General features: G+C 38.3%; 1 protein-coding gene and 1 non-coding gene across 5 annotated transcripts; both read left to right on the plus strand.

Annotated features, from left to right (window-relative positions):
- The first annotated feature begins 244 nt into the window (after nucleotides 1-244).
- LOC127569613 (interleukin-10 receptor subunit beta-like) lies at nucleotides 245-16,656 on the plus strand. Of its 4 annotated transcripts, none has more exons than XM_052014402.1 (7): nucleotides 245-388; nucleotides 7,460-7,583; nucleotides 8,580-8,764; nucleotides 8,862-9,025; nucleotides 10,930-11,074; nucleotides 12,384-12,541; nucleotides 15,403-16,656. In XM_052014402.1, exons 1-7 carry the CDS (start codon nucleotides 331-333, stop codon nucleotides 15,475-15,477), a joined length of 909 nt encoding a protein of 302 aa, XP_051870362.1. In that variant the 5' UTR covers nucleotides 245-330; the 3' UTR covers nucleotides 15,478-16,656. The 4 variants fall into 4 exon arrangements, with proteins under 4 accessions (XP_051870362.1, XP_051870361.1, XP_051870360.1 ...); XM_052014401.1 differs by having other exon boundaries at nucleotides 12,384-12,409; nucleotides 15,309-16,654; XM_052014400.1 differs by having other exon boundaries at nucleotides 15,309-16,650.
- A 2,791-nt stretch (nucleotides 16,657-19,447) lies between these two features.
- trnaq-uug (transfer RNA glutamine (anticodon UUG)) lies at nucleotides 19,448-19,519 on the plus strand. Its single transcript has one exon. It is a non-coding gene; the product is annotated as a tRNA-Gln (tRNA).
- The last annotated feature ends 198 nt before the right edge of the window (nucleotides 19,520-19,717 follow it).

Genomic DNA, 19,717 nt, shown 5'->3' on the forward strand with positions numbered 1-19,717 from the left:
AAGGACCTTTTACATTCAGCCCAGAGAGCCAACTCGGCCTCAGTTTAACATTTCCTCCAAGCTGTCATTCACTGTTTTAGTGTTTTAGTGGCCGTATTATTTGCTTAATGTACTTCTTGTTTTACGAGTTCCAGGAATTAGCTAACAAATACATTTGCCAAAGAGCAAACTCTCGTTTCTATTTCCTGATAAATGCCATTGGAGACTTTTTCAGGTAATCTCCGCCCAATTGTAACCTTTATCACACGTTTAGAGGCTGATAGGGAAGAATGAGGAAACTGGGAAATTCCGAGTTCAGTGGGAATCGAGGCAGACCAAGTGGAGGAAAGCATGGCTGTGGGAAGAATCTTGCTGCATTCCCTGTTGACGGCGGCTTTAACACTCGCAGGTTAGTGTTACCATTTGTACCACTCAGAAATATAATCGGTTAAGGTCTTAGGTAGCCTGGCGTGTTGTCAAACGCCAGACTGGAACTAAATCGAGTAACAAAACCTAGGAAATCCGCAACATTGCGAAATTCGTTTCAATCTTTTGCCACTTCTAGTTTGAAATCAGTTACGGACAGGCGTGGAGTAAAAAAATACACCGGACACTAAACGCTGTGAACTATTCACAAATAGGAATGTTCACTTCCTCTTTCCGAGTGGACTTTCTGTATTTCCTATTGGGTGATTAGGATTTTTTTGTTACCAATTTATTTTAAAACATCATAATTATGTGAGCTTCACCTAGAAATATTCTATTGATTATGTAAGGTGGGGAAACACAAAGATTAGGAACATTGCATAAAGTTACCGCTGAAATTAATCGTACAATCATCCTGGCAACCGGTCAGCTAAATGGTGGGTATTTCCAACCTTCGGATTAGTGTGTCTAAAATACGAGACTTCTTTAACGAGAGCAGAAATACTAACACCTGCTCATTTATACTTTTAAAAGAAACCTCCTATATCACGATAATATTTGCTGTAATGTTACCAATCCCCGATTCATGGAGTACTATTAGGTTTTACACTCTGAAGTTATTTCACAAGTGTCGAGGGCCTTTTAATCCTGTAAGATTCAGAATCCACCACTTTGGGGAGCAGTGATCAGCGCCTTGAAGAGCCACAAAATCTTTAAATTAAAGACAAAGTGATAAATGTGATCCTGTTCTCTATAATCTGCCCTTTAGGACCTTAATTCTTCCACCCTACATCCAGCTGTAACTTGTAAACATGTCATATCTATCAAACGTTTCCTTATATAAATTCTACATCTACCTAAAGGTTGTGCCCAAAGTAGTTTCCTGATTTTTGCTTCACTAAAATCAATTATAAGTATTATTTAGTGTTAAATATATTAGGAAACACTGTGAAATCTATTAGTGTATGAAAATACATTCAACACAGATTTAAATATATTAACTTTCAAATATGCATATGTCTCTGTGTTTGTTTGTATTCACCAAAGATAGCAGGTATTATTGGCTCTTAGTGATTGAATAAAACATTGCCTAGAAAACAATGTCTGCATGGTATCACTGATGAATATATTACATGGGGTGCGTAGGGATAATTTATTCATGGGTGCACAACTGCATGTGGTTTGAGCTGTGTTGTGGGAAGAGATTACCTAGTGGACAGATTCAAGGATGTGCAGAAAACCACCATGAAGAAATGCAACATTCCCACTGACTCTTGGGAATCTCTGACCACAACTGCTCAAAGTGGAGAAGGAGCATTCAGGATGATATTAGCATAGAAACAGGCCATTTGGCCCAGCATGTCTATGCTGACCATCAAGTACCTATGTATACTAATCCCCTTTACCAGCACTTGTCCATAGCTTTCTATGCCTAGGTGATTCAAATGCTTATCCAAATACTTCTTAAATGTTATGAGAGTGCCTGTCTCCACCACCTTTGCAGACAGTGCATTCCAGATTGCAACCACTTTCTGGGTGGGGGGAAAAAATCATCAAATCCCCTCTAGCCTCTTTATTCCTGACATCAAACCTATGCCCACTGGCTTCAGATGTCTTTGTCATGGGGAAAGGTTTCTCACTATCTGCCCTATCCATGCCTTTCAAAATTTTGCATACCTCTGTCAGGTCACCGCTCAACCTCCTCCACTGCAAGGAAAGCAAACCCAGCCGATGCAGTCTCTCTTTATAACCGAAATGTTCCATCTCAAGTAACATCCTGGTAAATCTCCTCTGCACTCACCCCAGTGGATTCACATCCTTCTTATAGTGTGGCAACCAGAAGTGCACACAATTCTCCCGCTGCAGCCTAGCCAAAGTTTTATAATGCTGTACTTTAACTTCCATGTTCTTATTTTCTACATCCCAGCTAATGAAATACAGCATCCTGTATGCCTCGTTTGCCACCTTTATGGATCTATGGACTTGTGCACCAAGGTCCATCTGTTGCTCAGTACTCCCTTGGTTCCAAGTGTTCATGGCGTATTTTTGATCTTTATTAGAACTTCCAAAATGCCTTACTTCACACTTTTAGGGATTAAGTTTCTTCTGTTATTGCTCTGCTCAACCTACAAGCTGTTCAATATCATTCCGTAACCTAAGACTATCTGTCTCACTGTGAACAACACTACCAATATTGAAAATATTGATGCTGTACATTAGAGCACATGGAGATCCTACAGAAGGAGCAGACCACCTCACAAACTACCCACTTACCTGCCCCATCATAGACTCATAGAGTCATACAGCAGGGAAGCAGGTCCTCAGCCCAACTTGTCCATGCTGATTGTGTTGCCCAGTGAGCCAGTCACATCTGCCTGCATTTGGCCCATAGCCCTCTAAACATCTCTTATCCATGTACTTATCTAGATGGCTATCAGCCACGATTTGTCTGCAGTTTCTAGACTGGCCTCATTAAACAACTCAAGACACACAAAACCAGAATAAAAGTGGGCCAGGCAGCATCTGTGGAATGAAAAAACTCCCAACATTTTGGGTCAGAACTGAAACATTACAGACCCAAAACGCTGATTGTTTCTCTTTCCATAGATGCAGCCTGACCTGCTGAGTTTTAACAGCACTTTTTGTTTTTGTTTCAGACTTCCAGCATCTGCAGTCTTGTTGATTTTAATTAGAAAACATGGTTTGAGAAAGAATAAAAAAGAAATGAACAGTATATGTGTATAAAATAACTGTCATATTCATATTCAACATGAAATTTGACTTTGAAATGTTGAACAATTTTATTGTTTTTTTAAATTCACTTGGATTTACATTAATTATTGGTGTTTTCTGTATTGTCTTATTAGACATTCATTGTTTCCTCTTCAGAAAAGTGGTTCTCCTTTCTTTACAATTTTCTCTTATTAAGCATGTCCTTAAACAGGATATTTCAAGTCTGATTGTCAATTGATTGAATTTGAGCTTTATTTCAACTATTTTTTTCACTGTTGCAGTTGAGCCTTTCTCCCAATATTTTTAATAAATTCACAATGATAAAGCGGTTTCCAAAAAAACTAAGTGCCCCTTCATCAAATACGTACACCATTATGCAAATGAAACAACATATTGTGAATAATAATTAGTCCATTACCCTGAGCAATAATTTTATGAATACCATCACTACCCACCCCAGTACACCCATTGACCACCTGTGGCCTGTATCATGGCTGTTCACCTGTATCATTGTTGAAAAGGGTGCAATGGATAATCAATCTAATTTTCTCAGTGATAAAGAGAAATAAATTTGAAGTTCATTTGGATCTTCTGTTCAGTTGTCTTGATTATCCCAAAACTGTCTGGCTTGCCTCCCAACTTACACCTTGCATAAGAAATGTGTTGATCTCAAATTCTGATCTGTCTCCCAAATTGTCCAAGCCTGACTTGCTGTGCTCGTTCACTTAACTAGCTTCTTCTCTAACAAAGCCTTAGGTTGTAAATTCTCATCTGGCTTTTAAATCCCACTGAGGTCCTGTCACCATCTCTTCCATCCCTCAAATCTCTCAATCCAGTGTGATTTCTAGATTGTGCTTCCTTAACTCAGTCCTTCTTCACATCCCCATTTTCAATTTCACCTTTAGCTCCATGCCTTTAAGCTCTAAGTTCTAGATTTCCTTCACTATCTCTTTCTCCTCCTTTAAGCTACTACGTAAAATCATTCTCTTTGATTCAGCTTTTGTTGATGTGCCCCAACATCTCTTCCTGTTGCAAATCTTCAAATTATTGCTTGGCAATGTGCTGGAAATACTCAACAGGTCAGGCAGCATGAATGGAGAGAAAATCAGTTAACAATTCAGGACGATGGCCTTTCATCAGAATCTTTCCTTTTAGTTGCTTTCTATTTAGACAATATGCTAATGAGTATCTTGAAGAGAATAGACATAGTAATAATTAAAACATGGATTTAACATAATTTCCTTAATTCTAATGGGATTACAACAAAACTTTAAAAAAAAACTCAAACTGGCAAATTATATATTAAGCTGCAATCTAGTAAACATTAACAATGAGAAAAGCATTAAGAGACATTCAAAGTAAAATTTTGTTTCTTTATAGATGAGATAAGATTCTGAAACAGCTGTTTATCTCTCTTCTGGGAATAATAGTTTTTGCAAGAGTAAAGCTACTTGGGGCCATGCTATTGCCAGTAAGCAAAGACAGTCCAAAGCAGTGTGGTTTTGTTTAACAATAGTTTCTTTTGAGACATTTAACTCAATGAGTCTAATCCATCACAAGACCCTCATAAGAGCATATTCTCAAAAGCATCTTTATCACTTTAATAGTAGTGTTTTAGGCAACTAATAATCTGATTGCAATTGACATCTGACAGCAGTTTAAAAACTATCTTATTTTTAAATAATGAACAATTTTCTTGGAAAAATAGCATTCTAGTTGTTCATACATGCAAGATGTAATGCTTTTATCCGTAACTAGTCACAATATCCCAAAAATTTCCCAATATCCTGTACACAGACCAAGCAAATTTATCAAAAAGGAAGTTACAAAAAAAAATCAAGGATATGATTGGAGTAACCTTTTGCTGATTTTTGACTTTGGAAATAAAATGTTTTTTTTTGTATAGCAGATCACGTTTTTTTTACTTTGTAAGACGACTAACCTGGCATTTCATAAATGACACTATTTTACCTCACATTTGTTGTTGAACTGCTTTCCTTATTTTCAGTTGCTTATAACATTCTACCTATGCTCTCTCTGCCAGCCTGATGCTAATTGCTGGCTCTCTCATTATTGATGTCATGGGTTTGGTCTTGAACTTAAGAACCATAGACATATCTTAAATTAAGTGTCATGTCATTCATTTGGATGAGATGATAAACTGATGTATCGTCTGTTTTTGTGGATATTAAGATTCCCATTGCCCTGTACAAAGAAGGCCAATCCCTGACCATCCTATCTATCTCAACCAGGACCTCCAAAAACAAGTCATTTTCTACTTATGAGACATGACAATTGGCTGTTGTTTTCCAATATTACATAAATATTATACTTAAAATAATGTAATTCATCATATGCTATTACCTTGCAATGTGTGCCCTATGCTGTGTAAATAGAATTTATTTTTTCTTAGCTAGTAATGATGATTATAGTTGTTAACATATGGTCTGCCCTCTGACTATTGTGTTATTAATTTATGAGATGTGGGCATCACTGGAAAGGACAGCATTTATTACCTGTCCCTAGTGCTCTTGAGGAGATTGTGATGATCCAACTTCTTGAACCACTGCAATCCTTCTGGTGATAGTATACACACAGTGTGGTTGGGTAGGGAGTTCTAAGTGCTTAGACCCAACGAAGAAAGTTGAATGGTTAAATGTTTACAAGTCAGACTGGAAGGAAACCCACAGGACACAATCCAAGAATCCTCTAGTGAAACAAAATATGAGATTATACATGTCAGCTTGTATTCACTGATAGCTCTGCACACAATTCAGAATTATCCAATGATTTATATTTAATTGTCAGTTAACATTTTTAGAGATTAGCTGGAGAAATAGTTCTTTACCATCATTAAAACCTTTCCAAATTAAATTCAAAGCACAAGCCAAATGAAGTATCACTTTCTATGTTATACAACTAAACAGTTACAAAGCCAAAATTTGCCCTACCTATTTTCTTACATCACCTCCCTAAGTTCAATTACGAGACCAACTACACAGTTTGCCTCAGGATAAACCTGAAACCACTACACATTGACATGAATAGTGTTTTACAATAACTTGTAGGAGGTGTTTCATGGGTGAATATTTATCATTGATAGTACTCTGACTCATTATATCTACTTTACACATCTGCTGCTAAGGGACTGGGGAATTTTTTGACTACTTTGGCACTAAGGGGATAGGATTACTTTCGCTCTTATGCTAATTAATAGGAGAGCACAAAAAATAGAATAAAATTGGATGTACAACATTGCACGTCTATAACAAAGCCCACCTCATCTTCCATGTATTAATCAAAGGATGAAAATCTTTAGGGGGCTCTGCTCAGCATCCCAGAGTGCATTGGAGTGAGACGTTTAAGAGGGCATGTGAGGAAGAATCTTTCACCTAGATGGTGGTTGGAAACTGGAGCTGAATGGGTGGTGGAAGCAGATATTCTCACAATATTTAAGAAGAATCTAGATAAGCACTTGAATTGCCAAGGAATAGAAGGCTATGGACCAAGTGCTCTTTGATGGGAAAAGAATAGATGGGTACTCGATGGTTGGCATGGATATGGTGGGGCTGAAGAGTCTGTTTCTGTGCTGTTAGGTTCTACGGCTCTTTGACTATACCTATGTGCATATGATCCTTTCTGCCTGAATTGCATTCTACATTTTTAGAAGTTGCTTTGTGCCAGACATAAATACCTGAGCTATAGAATGCATATCAGAGTCTGTCAAACAAAAATCTCAGTTCAAATGCCAAATACACATTTACCCTTTTTATCAACTAGACCTCCTGCTGATGTGATGTTAGATTGAATTGTAGCAATCTTCCTCAGTGCAACATTTTTTGGAATGGTTCCAACTATTTCAGGAGAATCATTTTAATCATAAAAGTGTTGATTAAGAATTAAGAAATCGGTGGATGTAGAGAATCATTGAGTGTCAGCTCGTGATGATTATTCCGCAACCTTAGTGGTCAGCTTGTCAAAAAGGTGGCAATGAGTGTGGAAAAAATACATTTCCTCACATGGAGAAAGCAAAGATCCCATGTGTTTCCCACAGCTGTCATTTCCAGAGTCAGAAAAGTTGGGATATAGGTCACCCATATTTTCTCCCAGCAGAAGAGTCAGAAATAATGTGGGACAAACCTTGACGAAAAAAATCAGGACATATAAGGCATTTCCTATAGCAAAGTTAAAGTAAAATTTATGGTTGCCCTCAGGGCCATTGACTGAAATTAATAACCAGCAAAATGATGACGTAAAATCCAAGACAATATTCCCCTTGGGAAACATACAAATTAAACGTTTATTTTTATTATTAATACAGTTTTTGGAAAGCTACCTTCACCGCAGGATGTGAAAATGCATTCCATCAATTTTAAGAGTATACTCCAATGGAGCCCAGTTACTTATCACAAAGGAAATGTTCATTATTCAGTTGAATATCAAAGGTGAGTGATATAACAACTCCTTATCATAATTACAGTAGTAATTTGTTGCTCTCTTAAATATAAACGTTGTGGTTGTGAGAGACCAAGAGAGATTAAAAAGTGAGAAACTAGGAAATAGAACTAAAGATATGTTTCTAGAATGCTTACTAATTTTTCTTTTAATATTGTAACTACAATGAGAAAACACGGAAATCAATATTGAAGGAAAGCATAGTATCTTAGTCTGTGATTTCTGTTCAGCTTTGGTTCACTATTGGTACTTCCTCTATAGAAGGCTGTGGATTCAGAAACTTGAGCACGTAACCTAGGCTACAATACTTCACCAGAGTGCTGAGGAGGCATTGCACTGTTGAAGATGTCTTTTCTTTAAGATATTAAGCCAAGGCCCAGTTATGCTCTCAGATGAATGTAAAATTAATATGAAAGAAAACAAAGGCTTTCTTCCCAGTATTCTGCCAACATTTGGTCTTGAACTCTGCTGCTGTTTGCAAGGATTAATTGCAAAATGAGTTTGAGCAATGAGGGATACAAATTCAAAATTGTCCATCATTCAACGCCGATGACCACTAACTTGACAACGTATTTAGAAAGGCATGTTGAAGAATTTTTTTTGAAAAAAAACCTTCCCATTTAGATATATCACACTGTCTATTCATCACCGCTGTACCAAACATCTGGAGCACCCTACAATTAGCACTACTGGAGTACGATCACATCAGCTGTTCAAAGGGAAGGCTTACCTCCACTTTCTCAAGCTAGCCAATGAGGAAATAAAAGTGCTGGACTTGTCAGGAGAGACAATTTCCAGATCCGTTCTTTTTTAAAAAGCAAGAAATTAACTTATTTATATCCAATATATCATTTGGCTAGTCTATCAGAGCATTGAGCAGAGTAATTGCTCTCATCTTAATGTGATTAACAGAATTGTCACACGTATCATGATATCTACCAATGTACATTGTGGTGAAATAATTGTCTGAATTATTTAACTTCTAGCTACTACAACAATCAGTATAAACAAGAGCCTCTTGAGAAAGGCTGCACAAACATCAGCATCACAGAATGTGACTTGTCGAATGAACTAGCCACCATGATTGGTTATTACCTGCGTGTAAGGGCTGAATACAAAGACGAGACATCTGAGTGGACCAATGTCACAGACTTTGAACCTTATGATGACAGTAGGATTAATTAGTTTTCTTTCCACTTAACTTATCTTGAAAGTTGTATTTGTCCCCAATTTCCTTTAAGCTTCACCAATGTTCCTTTGTTATGCAGCTGAAATTGGACCTCCTATAGCAGTGATTGTGAAGCCAAGGTTGGATATGCTCGATATCCACATCTCTGAGCCTGTAAATGAAAATGACAATAAATCTATGCATGAATATTTTACAGACTTGGGTTATAAAGTGTTCTACTGGGAAGATGCAGAGGAAAAAAAGGTAAATTTCATAGACTGAGAATTCAGTTAAGCATTTTGTTTAAAGGGAGAATTGTAAATTCCAGTCAGTTAAAATGGTAAAATACCTGCCCATTTTACCTGTTCTCTTTCCACCGTCCGATGACCCAAACAGTCCTTACAGATGATGCAGAAATTCACTTGTACTTCTTCCACTATACTGTATTGCACTCAGCGCTCACAATGTGGTCTCCTCTACATTAGAGAAACCAAACACAGATGGGGTGACTGCTTTATAGAATACCTCCATTTGGTCTGCAAGGGTTACCGTGAGTTTCTAGTTGAATGTCACTTTTTTAATCCATCCTACTCCCACTCTGATCTCTCTGACTTTGGCCTCTTCCACTCTTTCAATGAAACTCAAAGCAAACTCAAGGAACATTGATCTTTCCTCTTAGGCATGCTGCAACCTTCAGGACTCGATGCTGAATTCAGCAATTTCAGCTAACCAGTCTTTCCAGTTTGTGTCAGAACTGGCTAGTTCTGGTGTAAAGAGATTGAAATGCTAGGGATGCTCAGCTAGCTGGTGACATTTTCAATCTAATGTTAACCAATGTCACCTCCTTGCGAATTTTATATTTTTATTATTTTCACTGATGCCAAGCAATGCTTGTCCAAAACAACTTCTCTGCAAGAAGTAAAATATCTATTACAGACCACAATAATCATCTGAATTTATGGTTGTAACTTAAGCCTTATTCAACTAATAAATGAGTGGGGTTCATTGTCACCAGTTGTAAACCTATTACACAGGTAGTTCATTTAGTTCTACCCTAGGGTGCTGATTTGTTATAGCACTCTTGGTCCTCTAGTCTTAACAGTCACAGATAGCTGCTTATATTTGAGCTGTGCATTGCTATGATGGGAAGCCTACATCTCAGTACTGAGCAGCCACACTGCTCACCTGGGTCTGCCCAACAATGGGCAGACTCTCCACACTGTGTAATGAGAAGGGCAGGGGTTCACAGCAATTCTCGGCACCACTGCGTGCAGACCCAGGGCTGGTAGGGATTCACACCTAGTTCCTAGCACAGCATCTCTCTATATATGATGCTATAATGACCATATGTACTGTATAGAGAAAGACGCTGTGCTGCTTCAATTCGCACTCCTGTTTCTGGAGATGTATCCTGAGCACTGAGCGAGGTACAAGTATACAGTAAAATGATGGGGCTATGGCATAATAACTGGCTGCTGGGTAATTATTCTACCTTTAGGGATTGCCAGATTTCCTCTTCATAGAACTGACACTTTGTGTAAATTAGTGCTTAGTGAAGAAGACCAACAGCAGTGTGCCAGGACTTCTTAATGCACTCTTGTTTATGCATTTGAGCTGTAATAAGAAATGAAATTTGATTCATCAAGGCAGCTCTTTTCAATAAGTTACAGATAGTTCACAATTATTTCACCTGCTGAGAAAGGTAGAAATTCACAGCTACATTTCGGAAATTTCAAACAATTCCTTTCCTTGTCCTATAATTGAATCAAATTTCTATAATATGAATGATAAAATCAATGATTCAAGTGCATAAATATGTAATAGGTTAACTCATCTTTTGTAGTTTCAGATTACACCAGCACAAAACAAACTGTAACTTTAAAAAAACTGTATTCAGTTCTGTTCATTAAACCACAGGTGACTTATTAAATTGCTCATCCCATTGGAACAAGACTTTCCCTGAGTTCATCCGTCATGTTAGGGAAGTATACTGAGAACAACTATTTCTATTGTGACAGTGTTTAAAAAGCTTCAATGATCCAACTTCCCATTGAAAAGCTCCATTTAATATGCTTGATTTGATTCATCATGTTATTGTTAAATTTGAGTCCTGTAACTATTTATCAGAGTTCTGTAACTATTTATCAGACCATTTGAATTCCCTGCAGATTGAAAATACTTACATCCAGCAGAAGATGATAACCCTCACTAATCTGAAACCTTGGACCACCTATTGCTTGAAAGTTAAACCCGTCTTGGGTAACAGAATAACGCATTCGAGTTCAGTTACCTGTGAAACTACAAAGGACAATGGTATGATTATATTTAATCGGTCTGTTCCTTCTAAAGATGTACTGTGAGATAACAATAGCAGAGCAGACTACAACTTCTGTCAACAGAAAAACATAATGTGACCAGAAACTATTGTTTAAGTCAGTTACTCACAGTCCCTCCCATTGCCAATGTGTTATTGCAGTTGAGGTGAACCACTGGAACTATTCAGAAGTAGAAGGTCATCTGGACCCCAACCAGGTTTCTTATTTAAACCAGCACTATCAGAATCAAATTAACAAGAAATCTTTCCATTTGTTGCTTCTCAGACTTTGCTGTGTGAAAATTAGATATGAATGTAACAAATAGGAACAGGATTAGGCCTTGAATTTAAAGTCATAGAGTAATACTGCATGGAAACAGGCCCTTCAGCCCAACTCATCCATGCCGACCAAGACGCCCATCTAAGCCCATCCCATTTGTCTGCATTTGGCCCATATCCCTCTAAATCTTTCCTATCCATGTACCTGTACAAGTGGCTGTTAAAGGTCCTGAGAATGTGATTAACTACTAAATTAATGCAACTTTTTTTTCCTTCTTATAGTAGCCCATGACTGTACTATAATTATAACAGAAATCGGGCATTCTATAGTGCAGAAGTGTATAGCAATTAACAACTTGCATTTATATAGTTCTTTTAACAAATACATTACCCAAGGTGCCTCTGTGAGACATAAACAGACAAAAATAGATGGTGAAGCCACAAAGCAAAGATTAGGTGGTATTGGTATTGGTTTATTATTGTCACTTGTACCGAGGTACAGTGAAAAGCTTGTCTTACAAACCGATCGTACAGGTCAATTCATTACACAGTGCAGTTACATTGTGTAATACGAAGTGCAGTGGTAGGACAGGATAACAAAAGCTGGGTCAAAGAGATGGGCCTTAAATAGAAGTGGATGTAAAAGTTCAGGGAGGCAATTAAAGTTTGAGGCCAAGGAAATTTAAGACCAGAAAAGGATGGTTTTGCAAAAGAGGGCAAAGTCAGAGAAACACAGATGTATATTACACAGAAATTATAGGGGTAGATTTAATGACAGAGGTAACAAAGTACAAGGCCATGGAAGGTTTAAACATTATATTAATCCAGATCTTCCAGCTAGCGGTGAGCAGCCTACAATCACTGTTGACCTTGAGGTTAATTCAAATTTACTTTCTGACTTGCTGTCTAAAGCTATCCCAATCTCACAACTTTTATCTTCATTACTATGATTTTGGATCCTTTCAAAAGCTTTGTGTCCAAATGTCAGTTTTCACTGACTAAAGTTATTGCTGTTCTTTGTGCTTGCAGGTAGATTTGCAGTGTGGAAGATCGTTGTGAGTTTCCTTGCATCATTTTTTGTTGTCTTTCTTGTGATCATTGGCATTTTCCATGCATCACTTCATGGATACAGAACCATCAGATATATTTTCTTTCCTTCCTTCAAACTTCCTGAACACATAAAAGAGGTACGCGTTCCACCAATCATCAATTCTTATTTCTGCTTTACAGCCCATCACACTTAATGCAAATCATCTTGGTGGATGTAATCAAATTCCTGCTATTTTCTTCAAGATGAGTGACTTCAGGATGTGACAAAGATGATTGATGAGGGTAGGGCAGCAGATGTTGTATGCATGGACTTTACTGAAGCTTTCGACAAGGTCCCTCATGATAGGCTAGTCCAGAAGATTAAGACACATGGGATCCATGGAGACGTGGTAAATTGGATTCAAAATTGATTTGGTCATTGAAGACAGAGGGTAGTGGTGGAGGGGTGTTATTCTGACTGGAGGTCTGCGACAATTGGTGTTCTGTAAGGATCAGTGCTGGGATCTTTGTTGTTTGTGACATTTATGAACAATTTGGACGAAAATGTAAGTGGGCTGATTAGTAAGTTTTCAGATGACACATAAATTGGCAGAGCTGTGGATAGTGAGGAAGGTTGTCAAAGGATTCAGCAGGATATAGACCAGTTGGAAGTATGGCAGAGGAATGGCAGATGGCATTTAATTCAGACAAGTGTGAGGTGTTACGCTTTGGGAGGTCAAATGTAAAAGTATACTGTAAATGACAAGACCCTTGGGAGCATTGATGTACAGAGGGACCTTGGGGTGCAAATCCACATTTCCCTGAAAGTGACAACACAAGTGGATAGGGTGGTTAAGAAAGCACATGGCATAATTGCCTTCATCAGTTAGGGCGTTGAGTATTAAAGTCGGGAAGTCATGTTGCAGCTATATAAAAAGTTTGGTTAGGCCACATTCGGAGTATTGTATGCAGTAATGGTTGCTGCATTACAGGAAGGATGTGGAGGCTTGGGAGAGGATGCAGGTGAGGTTCACCACAATGTTGCCTGGATTAGAGAGTATTAGCGATAAGGGGAGGCTGGACAAATTTGGATTGTTTTCTCTGGAGTGTCGGAGGCTGATATTGGTATATAAAATTATGAGAGGCAGAGATAGGGTGGATAATCAGTCTTTTTCCCAGAGCAAAAATGTCAAATACTAAAGGGCACAACTTTAAGGTGAGAGGAGGAAAGTTTAAAGGAGATTAATGAGGCAATTTTTTTTTCCACACACAGAGTGGTAGATGCCTGAAACACACTGCCAGGGCAAGTAGTAGAAGCAGAGACCACAGCAAAGTTTAAGAGGCATTCAGACAGACGTGTGAACAGGGGGGGGGAATGGAAAGGTATAAACTGCATATCTGCCTGCACATTGTTTAAGTTGGCATCATGGTCGGCACAGACATGATGGGCTTAAGGGCCTGTTCTTGCACTGTGCTGTTCTATGTTCTACTTTCTGAGATGTGCTGCACTGAGGTTTACAGATGAACATGAGAGTACAAGGATGTAATCTGGTAACACCGTGATGTAGGCTGAGAGTTTGCTCTCAGATAATCCACATTTTTGCCCAGCTGTTGCAGAAGCCCCACGTGTATCCTGTACATGCAAAGAAATTCCATAACTTCCATAAAAATTATGAAAATTTCTACCCATAATTACTTTGATAGCTGCTGGCTGTACTAGACCACATTTTAAAAGTAGTGTGTCTGGAATATGAAACTTGTCACTGTCACCATGATAAACAGTAGATTTCTTCAGACTGACTTCGTGCTTGTTGCTTCAGTACTTAAACACCAGATGTAGGGCGAGGTGGGAAAAGTAGGATCTTTATCCTTGATCAGCAGCACCAGGCTCTGGAAGAGACTTGTCAGTTGGAGTCTAATGTTGGGGAAAATGGAGCTAAGTATGCAGGGTTGAATGCACTTGAAGCTTGTACTCTCCCATGAGTTATGTGCTAACAAGCAAAGACAATTTTCTCTTCTGGAGCAGGCAATACATTGATCCCATGGGAATCCTTCATGAAAAGAGCTAAGAATGTGAACGTATCAGCCATTGTGTGTCAATGGTATCCCACAAACAGCAATGAGCCCTTTTGCTTTTTGTTTAGTCCAATAATTTCAAATAGAGCTTTCTAAACATGAATAAACAAACAACAGAAAATTTACAACACAGAAGGTTATTCAGCCCATGTTGTCCGTGTTGGTTGGAGAAAGAGCTACCTGGCCTAATCCAACCTTCCAGCACTAGGTCCATAACTCTGCAGGTCAAACTCTTCAAGTGCATACCCAAGGACATTTTAAATATGATGAAGGTTTCTGCATCTGCCACCCTTTCAGGCAGTGAGTTCCAAACCCCTACTACCCTCTGGGTGATTTTCTTTTTCCCTTATCTTTCTTCTAATTGTTGTACTAGTTTTTCTTTGATTTCTTTGTTATAGGAAATAGTTTCTGCCTACTGATCCTGGCCCCTCAAATTCTTATATGCCTCAAGTTTCTCTTAGCATCTTCTGTTCCGAAGAAAATAACCCTAGGTTATCCAAACTTTCCTCATACCTACAATTTTCCAGTGCTGGCATCATCCTCTTAAATCTCCTTTTGCATCTTTGCACCAATCACATCTTTCTTGTAATGTGATAACAAATAAATAATTGTAAATTTCTCAAATAAGTACTCCATCATCCAATAAAATCTCTATATATCTTCACTTTAAATATGGACATCTCATTGCTTTCTAGATTCCTAACTTCCACCTTAATAGTATGAGTGCTCACTTTTATCCCAGAGAAAAGTAGTAAATCATCTCTAATGTGTATGTTTTATGGGAGCTTTATGTTTACAGCTTAATTGGGAATGACTCCTTTTAACTGCTTATTTTTTTTTAATGCACAGTACCTGAAAGAACCTTCGTTGCATTCTCCGTTCCTGCCACCTCAGACTCAAAACCTGCCTGAAGAATGTTTTGACAAATTAAATTTTATTTCAGATGTACAAGAATGTTTTGACAATACAGATGTTGACGGTACTACAAAATTGGATATGCTTGAGGTTTACACCTTAAAGAAAGAAAATGAAGACAAAGAGAAACAGGCACAAAATAATAACACCAATCTCTATGCAAGAGTGCAAACACTACCAAAGAGTGCTCTGTGAGTAAGTTAAAGCTGGAGAAGTATCTGGAGGAGATGACACCAACCTATTATCCTCTATTGCTAGTAATATCAAAAATACATAGGATGAAACTCTAATTCCAACACCACCAGAAAGTGATATATTTATTTTTTTCCCAAGAAGATTTTGAGAGGGTTTTTGGTGAATTCTTTGTTGCAATTGTTAAACTTCCCTCCTTTATCAAGGGATATTTACTGTTGTGAATATTAACTGAGATTTAACTTAATTTTAAATAAAACTGGAAACTTTATAAAGACAAGAGAAAAGAAAAAAATGAACAATAAATATATTGCAATTCTTATACCTGTGCAATATCTCTATCAATTACTCCACTACAAGTTAAGTCTACATTTATAATGCAAACTGCCTATGAAAACTTGACTTGCTATAAATATACCTTTTCTAACAAATGGAGGCACTACAAGCCATAAAGTGCAATTGCAGTGTGTTAAGTTTATGCAGGAAGTTTTATCATAGATATCATAGATATGAAGCAAAAATTTATAGTGGAAAATTAGATTAAGAATAGAAGGTATGGATTTTAAATGCAGAAATTAAGTGCATAGAAGTTACAATGCAGAAGTATTTCAGCCAAGTTTGCTGTTTAGCCATTTGTCAAGTAAATATTCTGGATAACATTTATTCGCATGGTTTCTCTATCCTTTTATCCATGTTTCCTTCATCCAATGATTCAAGCTGGAATGTTAACTGTTTGCTTCAATAGATGAATTCCACATCTTTTTGCACAGAGTGGTTTTTCCTGCTCTCTGAACTAATTTTGCCACTTTTAATCTTCTATCTATGCTCCCTTGCTTCAGACCTCTCATCTACTGGAAATTGTCTGTGCTTATCAATGCTGTCTACTACTTTTATCACTTTATTCTGTATTCCGTTATTGTTTTTACCCTGTACTATCTCAATGCACTGTGTAATGAATTGATCTGTACGAACAGTATGCAAGACAAGTTTTTCACTGTACAAGTGACAATAATAAACCAATACCAATATTCTGTGCTCTTGTCTGATAAAAATTGTCTGTTAAATGTGCACCCTTGCCCAATTCCTTTCAGCTGCTAGACTTACCGAAGACTACACTTGCTCCTGTGTTCCAGCCTACAAGAGAACAGGAGACCAATTGGTATGCTATATTTGGAATGAAAGATGGTAATATTATACTTGAAAAAAATCAATATGGTAATATTATATGAAAAAAACAATAAATATGAGATATTTGGGTTTTCTTTTATAGTTCCTCTTTAAGTAATGTCTCAGTGGTATTTGAACACAATTAACCAAAAGCAAGATTGAACACAGAGCTAAGTTGGCAATTTTTTGAACATGTATGTGGGGAGATTTTTTTTATATTGCAGATTATCAAGATCCAGAGTACACCATGTGAAAGGATAGTGGAAACACAGCAACTTAGAACAAGATTTGGACAAATATATCAAAGGAACAAATTAACAGGGATATGGGTAATGAGCAGGAAACTAACACAAAAATTGTCAGCAAAGGCTTGCAGCTGTTATTCCACATTCTGGAAATTACTCCAAACATTTAATTACTACCATATTCCTCTGTGGCAAATTAAGGAGAATAATAGTAGAACAAGTATCTGATCTTATTGTGTTATTCTGCTCTGATTTTCCTGGCTAACATGGAGCATATATTTTGCACTTGTGCTTATTACATAATTGGACTTGTTAGTCTAAATTGGGAACACAACAGAAGAAACTAAAGAAGAGAAAACCAGAAAGCACCAAGTGAAATATTACCACTGCACTCAAATTTGTTAGGGTCTGAAATCCTCACATTTTTGGATAAACATTGCATAATGCAATTATTAGGAATAGATCGTAAACAGCATTTTAGGATTGTTTCTTAGTTGTTATCTACCTTCCTCAAGGCACTAGCAGGTTACCACTGATGCTATCTCTGCAAATTCCTCCAAATCCACTGTAAGGATAAATGAACCACTGCCAGCATCCTCAATCAGGCCAACGTCCCCAGCTCTGAGGCTTGAATTACACCCGTTACACCCGGTTGGCTCTGCTGGTTATTTGCATGCTCAATGCCAGACCCTTGAAACAGACTTTCTACTTCCAAACTCTGTCATGGGAAGAAGATTACTAGGCAAAGAGGCAAGGATGAAGACACAAGAGGCTGCAGATGCTGGAATCTGGAGCAACAAATAATTTGCTGGAGGAACTCAACAGTTCAAGCAGCATCTGTGAGGGGAAAGGAATTATCAATGTTTCGGGTTGAAACCCTGAATCAGGACAAAGACTTAAGGGTGTTCTCAAAGCATGTTCTCAAAAAATGCAACATCCCCACTGACTCCTGCGAAGCCCTGGCCTGTGACAACTCAAAGTGGAGAACAAGCATTCAGGCTGGCAATGAGAATCTTGAGTCCGTGCATTTACAGCACACAGAAGCCCAACATAAATGACAGAAGGAGCACACCACATCCAAAACTACTCACGTACCCTTCCCATCAGCAGCATCTACCCCATCTGTGGTATGTCTGTGGGTACTACATTGACCTATCAGTCAGACTAGAATGGAACCAAGATCCTGTCTAAGAAGTGAACAATAGAACTGATGTCTAATGTACATTCAGTGAAAACAGTGATGATTTACTTTACTTATCTTGCTACATGCATGTGAGTAAAAAATGTTGGATTGGCTCAATGTTGGAACATGCTTTTAATTTTTTTATATTCAAACACTACTGGGATTCAGATATATTATTTATGGTTGATCCTCTGCTGGAGTATAAAAAGAGTTTCATATTAATAAGTATATCTTCCTTCAGAAATATTGAATAATTCCTCCATATGAAAGTATTAATAAAGAAATCCACTCTATTGACATCCCTTTCACCATTCTAATCATTCACTCCCTCCATATTTCGTACATGCCAAGGACAATTTTTGTTTTGGTGGATGGCCATGAAGGGGAGAGGGAGGGTGGAGGGTGTGAAGGATCAAGCAGAGGGAGAGAAAGTGAGGTGACAGTAGTGGGCAAGGCATCCGACCTGAGCGCACTTTGTGTGTGTGTGTGTGTGCACGTGCGCGCACCACTGGTGCATGGCCTCTCACGCACACTCCCAATGGTGACAGATCTGAATGTATCTCCATTATCATCACCTGGGAACTTGGATGTTTGGACACTAACAACATGACAGACAGGACGAGGCTGGTTTAAAGAAGCATTCAGGTACACCTTCTTCTGGATGGGCAAACTGGAGTAGGAACACTGTCTTCATGGAGTGAGCTTTACTAATGTTGTTTGGGTGTACAAAAAGGGAGTCTGGTGTCTCAATGACTACCCCTCCATCAAGTGAACACCACGATTATATAGCATGCTCCAACACTGAACCAACAGACTAATGTCTTCAGTATAAGCCCAGCCCTGGAAGCTTCAAATGAGGCTAAGAAGGGCTTACTTTGATCAAGAAAACTTGGATTTGCATCCCAGTGGGTGACACTCTGGTCCTGCTGGGTGACTTCAGTGCCAGGATGGGAAAAGATGCAACCTCTGGAAAGGTGTGATTACCAAAGAGGGAGCAGACAGGACAAATTCCAACATGGTCCTCCTCCTGTAAAAATGCTTGGACCATAGTTTTGTCATAACCAACACCTTCTTTCATCAGAGATTCAAGTACAGCACCTCATGGACCACTCCTGGACTATGCACTGGCACCTGTTAGATTGTGTTGACATCTGAGCAAGAAACCAAAAGAACGTCCACATGAGTTGTGCCATTACAGGTACTGATGACTATTGATCTGGTTACTGCATATTCCACTGCTATGCCCAAACATTAGAATCAAGGTGGTCACGGTACATTAGTATCAAGGTATCATAGTGTAATGGTTAGCACTCTGGACTTTGAATCCAGTGATCCGAGTTCAAGTCTCGGTGGGACCTCATAAATTTTGGGCAGGCACGGTGGTGTAGCAGTTAGCGTAATGCTATTACAGCGCCAGCGACCCGGGTTCAATTCCGGCCACTGTCTGTAAGGAGCTTGTACGTTCTCCCCGTGTCTGCATGGGTTTCCTCCGAGTGCTCCGGTTTCCTTCCACATTCCAAAGACATACAGGTTAGGAAGTTGTGGGCATGTTATGT

Source organism: Pristis pectinata, chromosome 4 (genome assembly GCF_009764475.1).
Source record: "Pristis pectinata isolate sPriPec2 chromosome 4, sPriPec2.1.pri, whole genome shotgun sequence".
NCBI lineage: Eukaryota > Metazoa > Chordata > Chondrichthyes > Rhinopristiformes > Pristidae > Pristis > Pristis pectinata.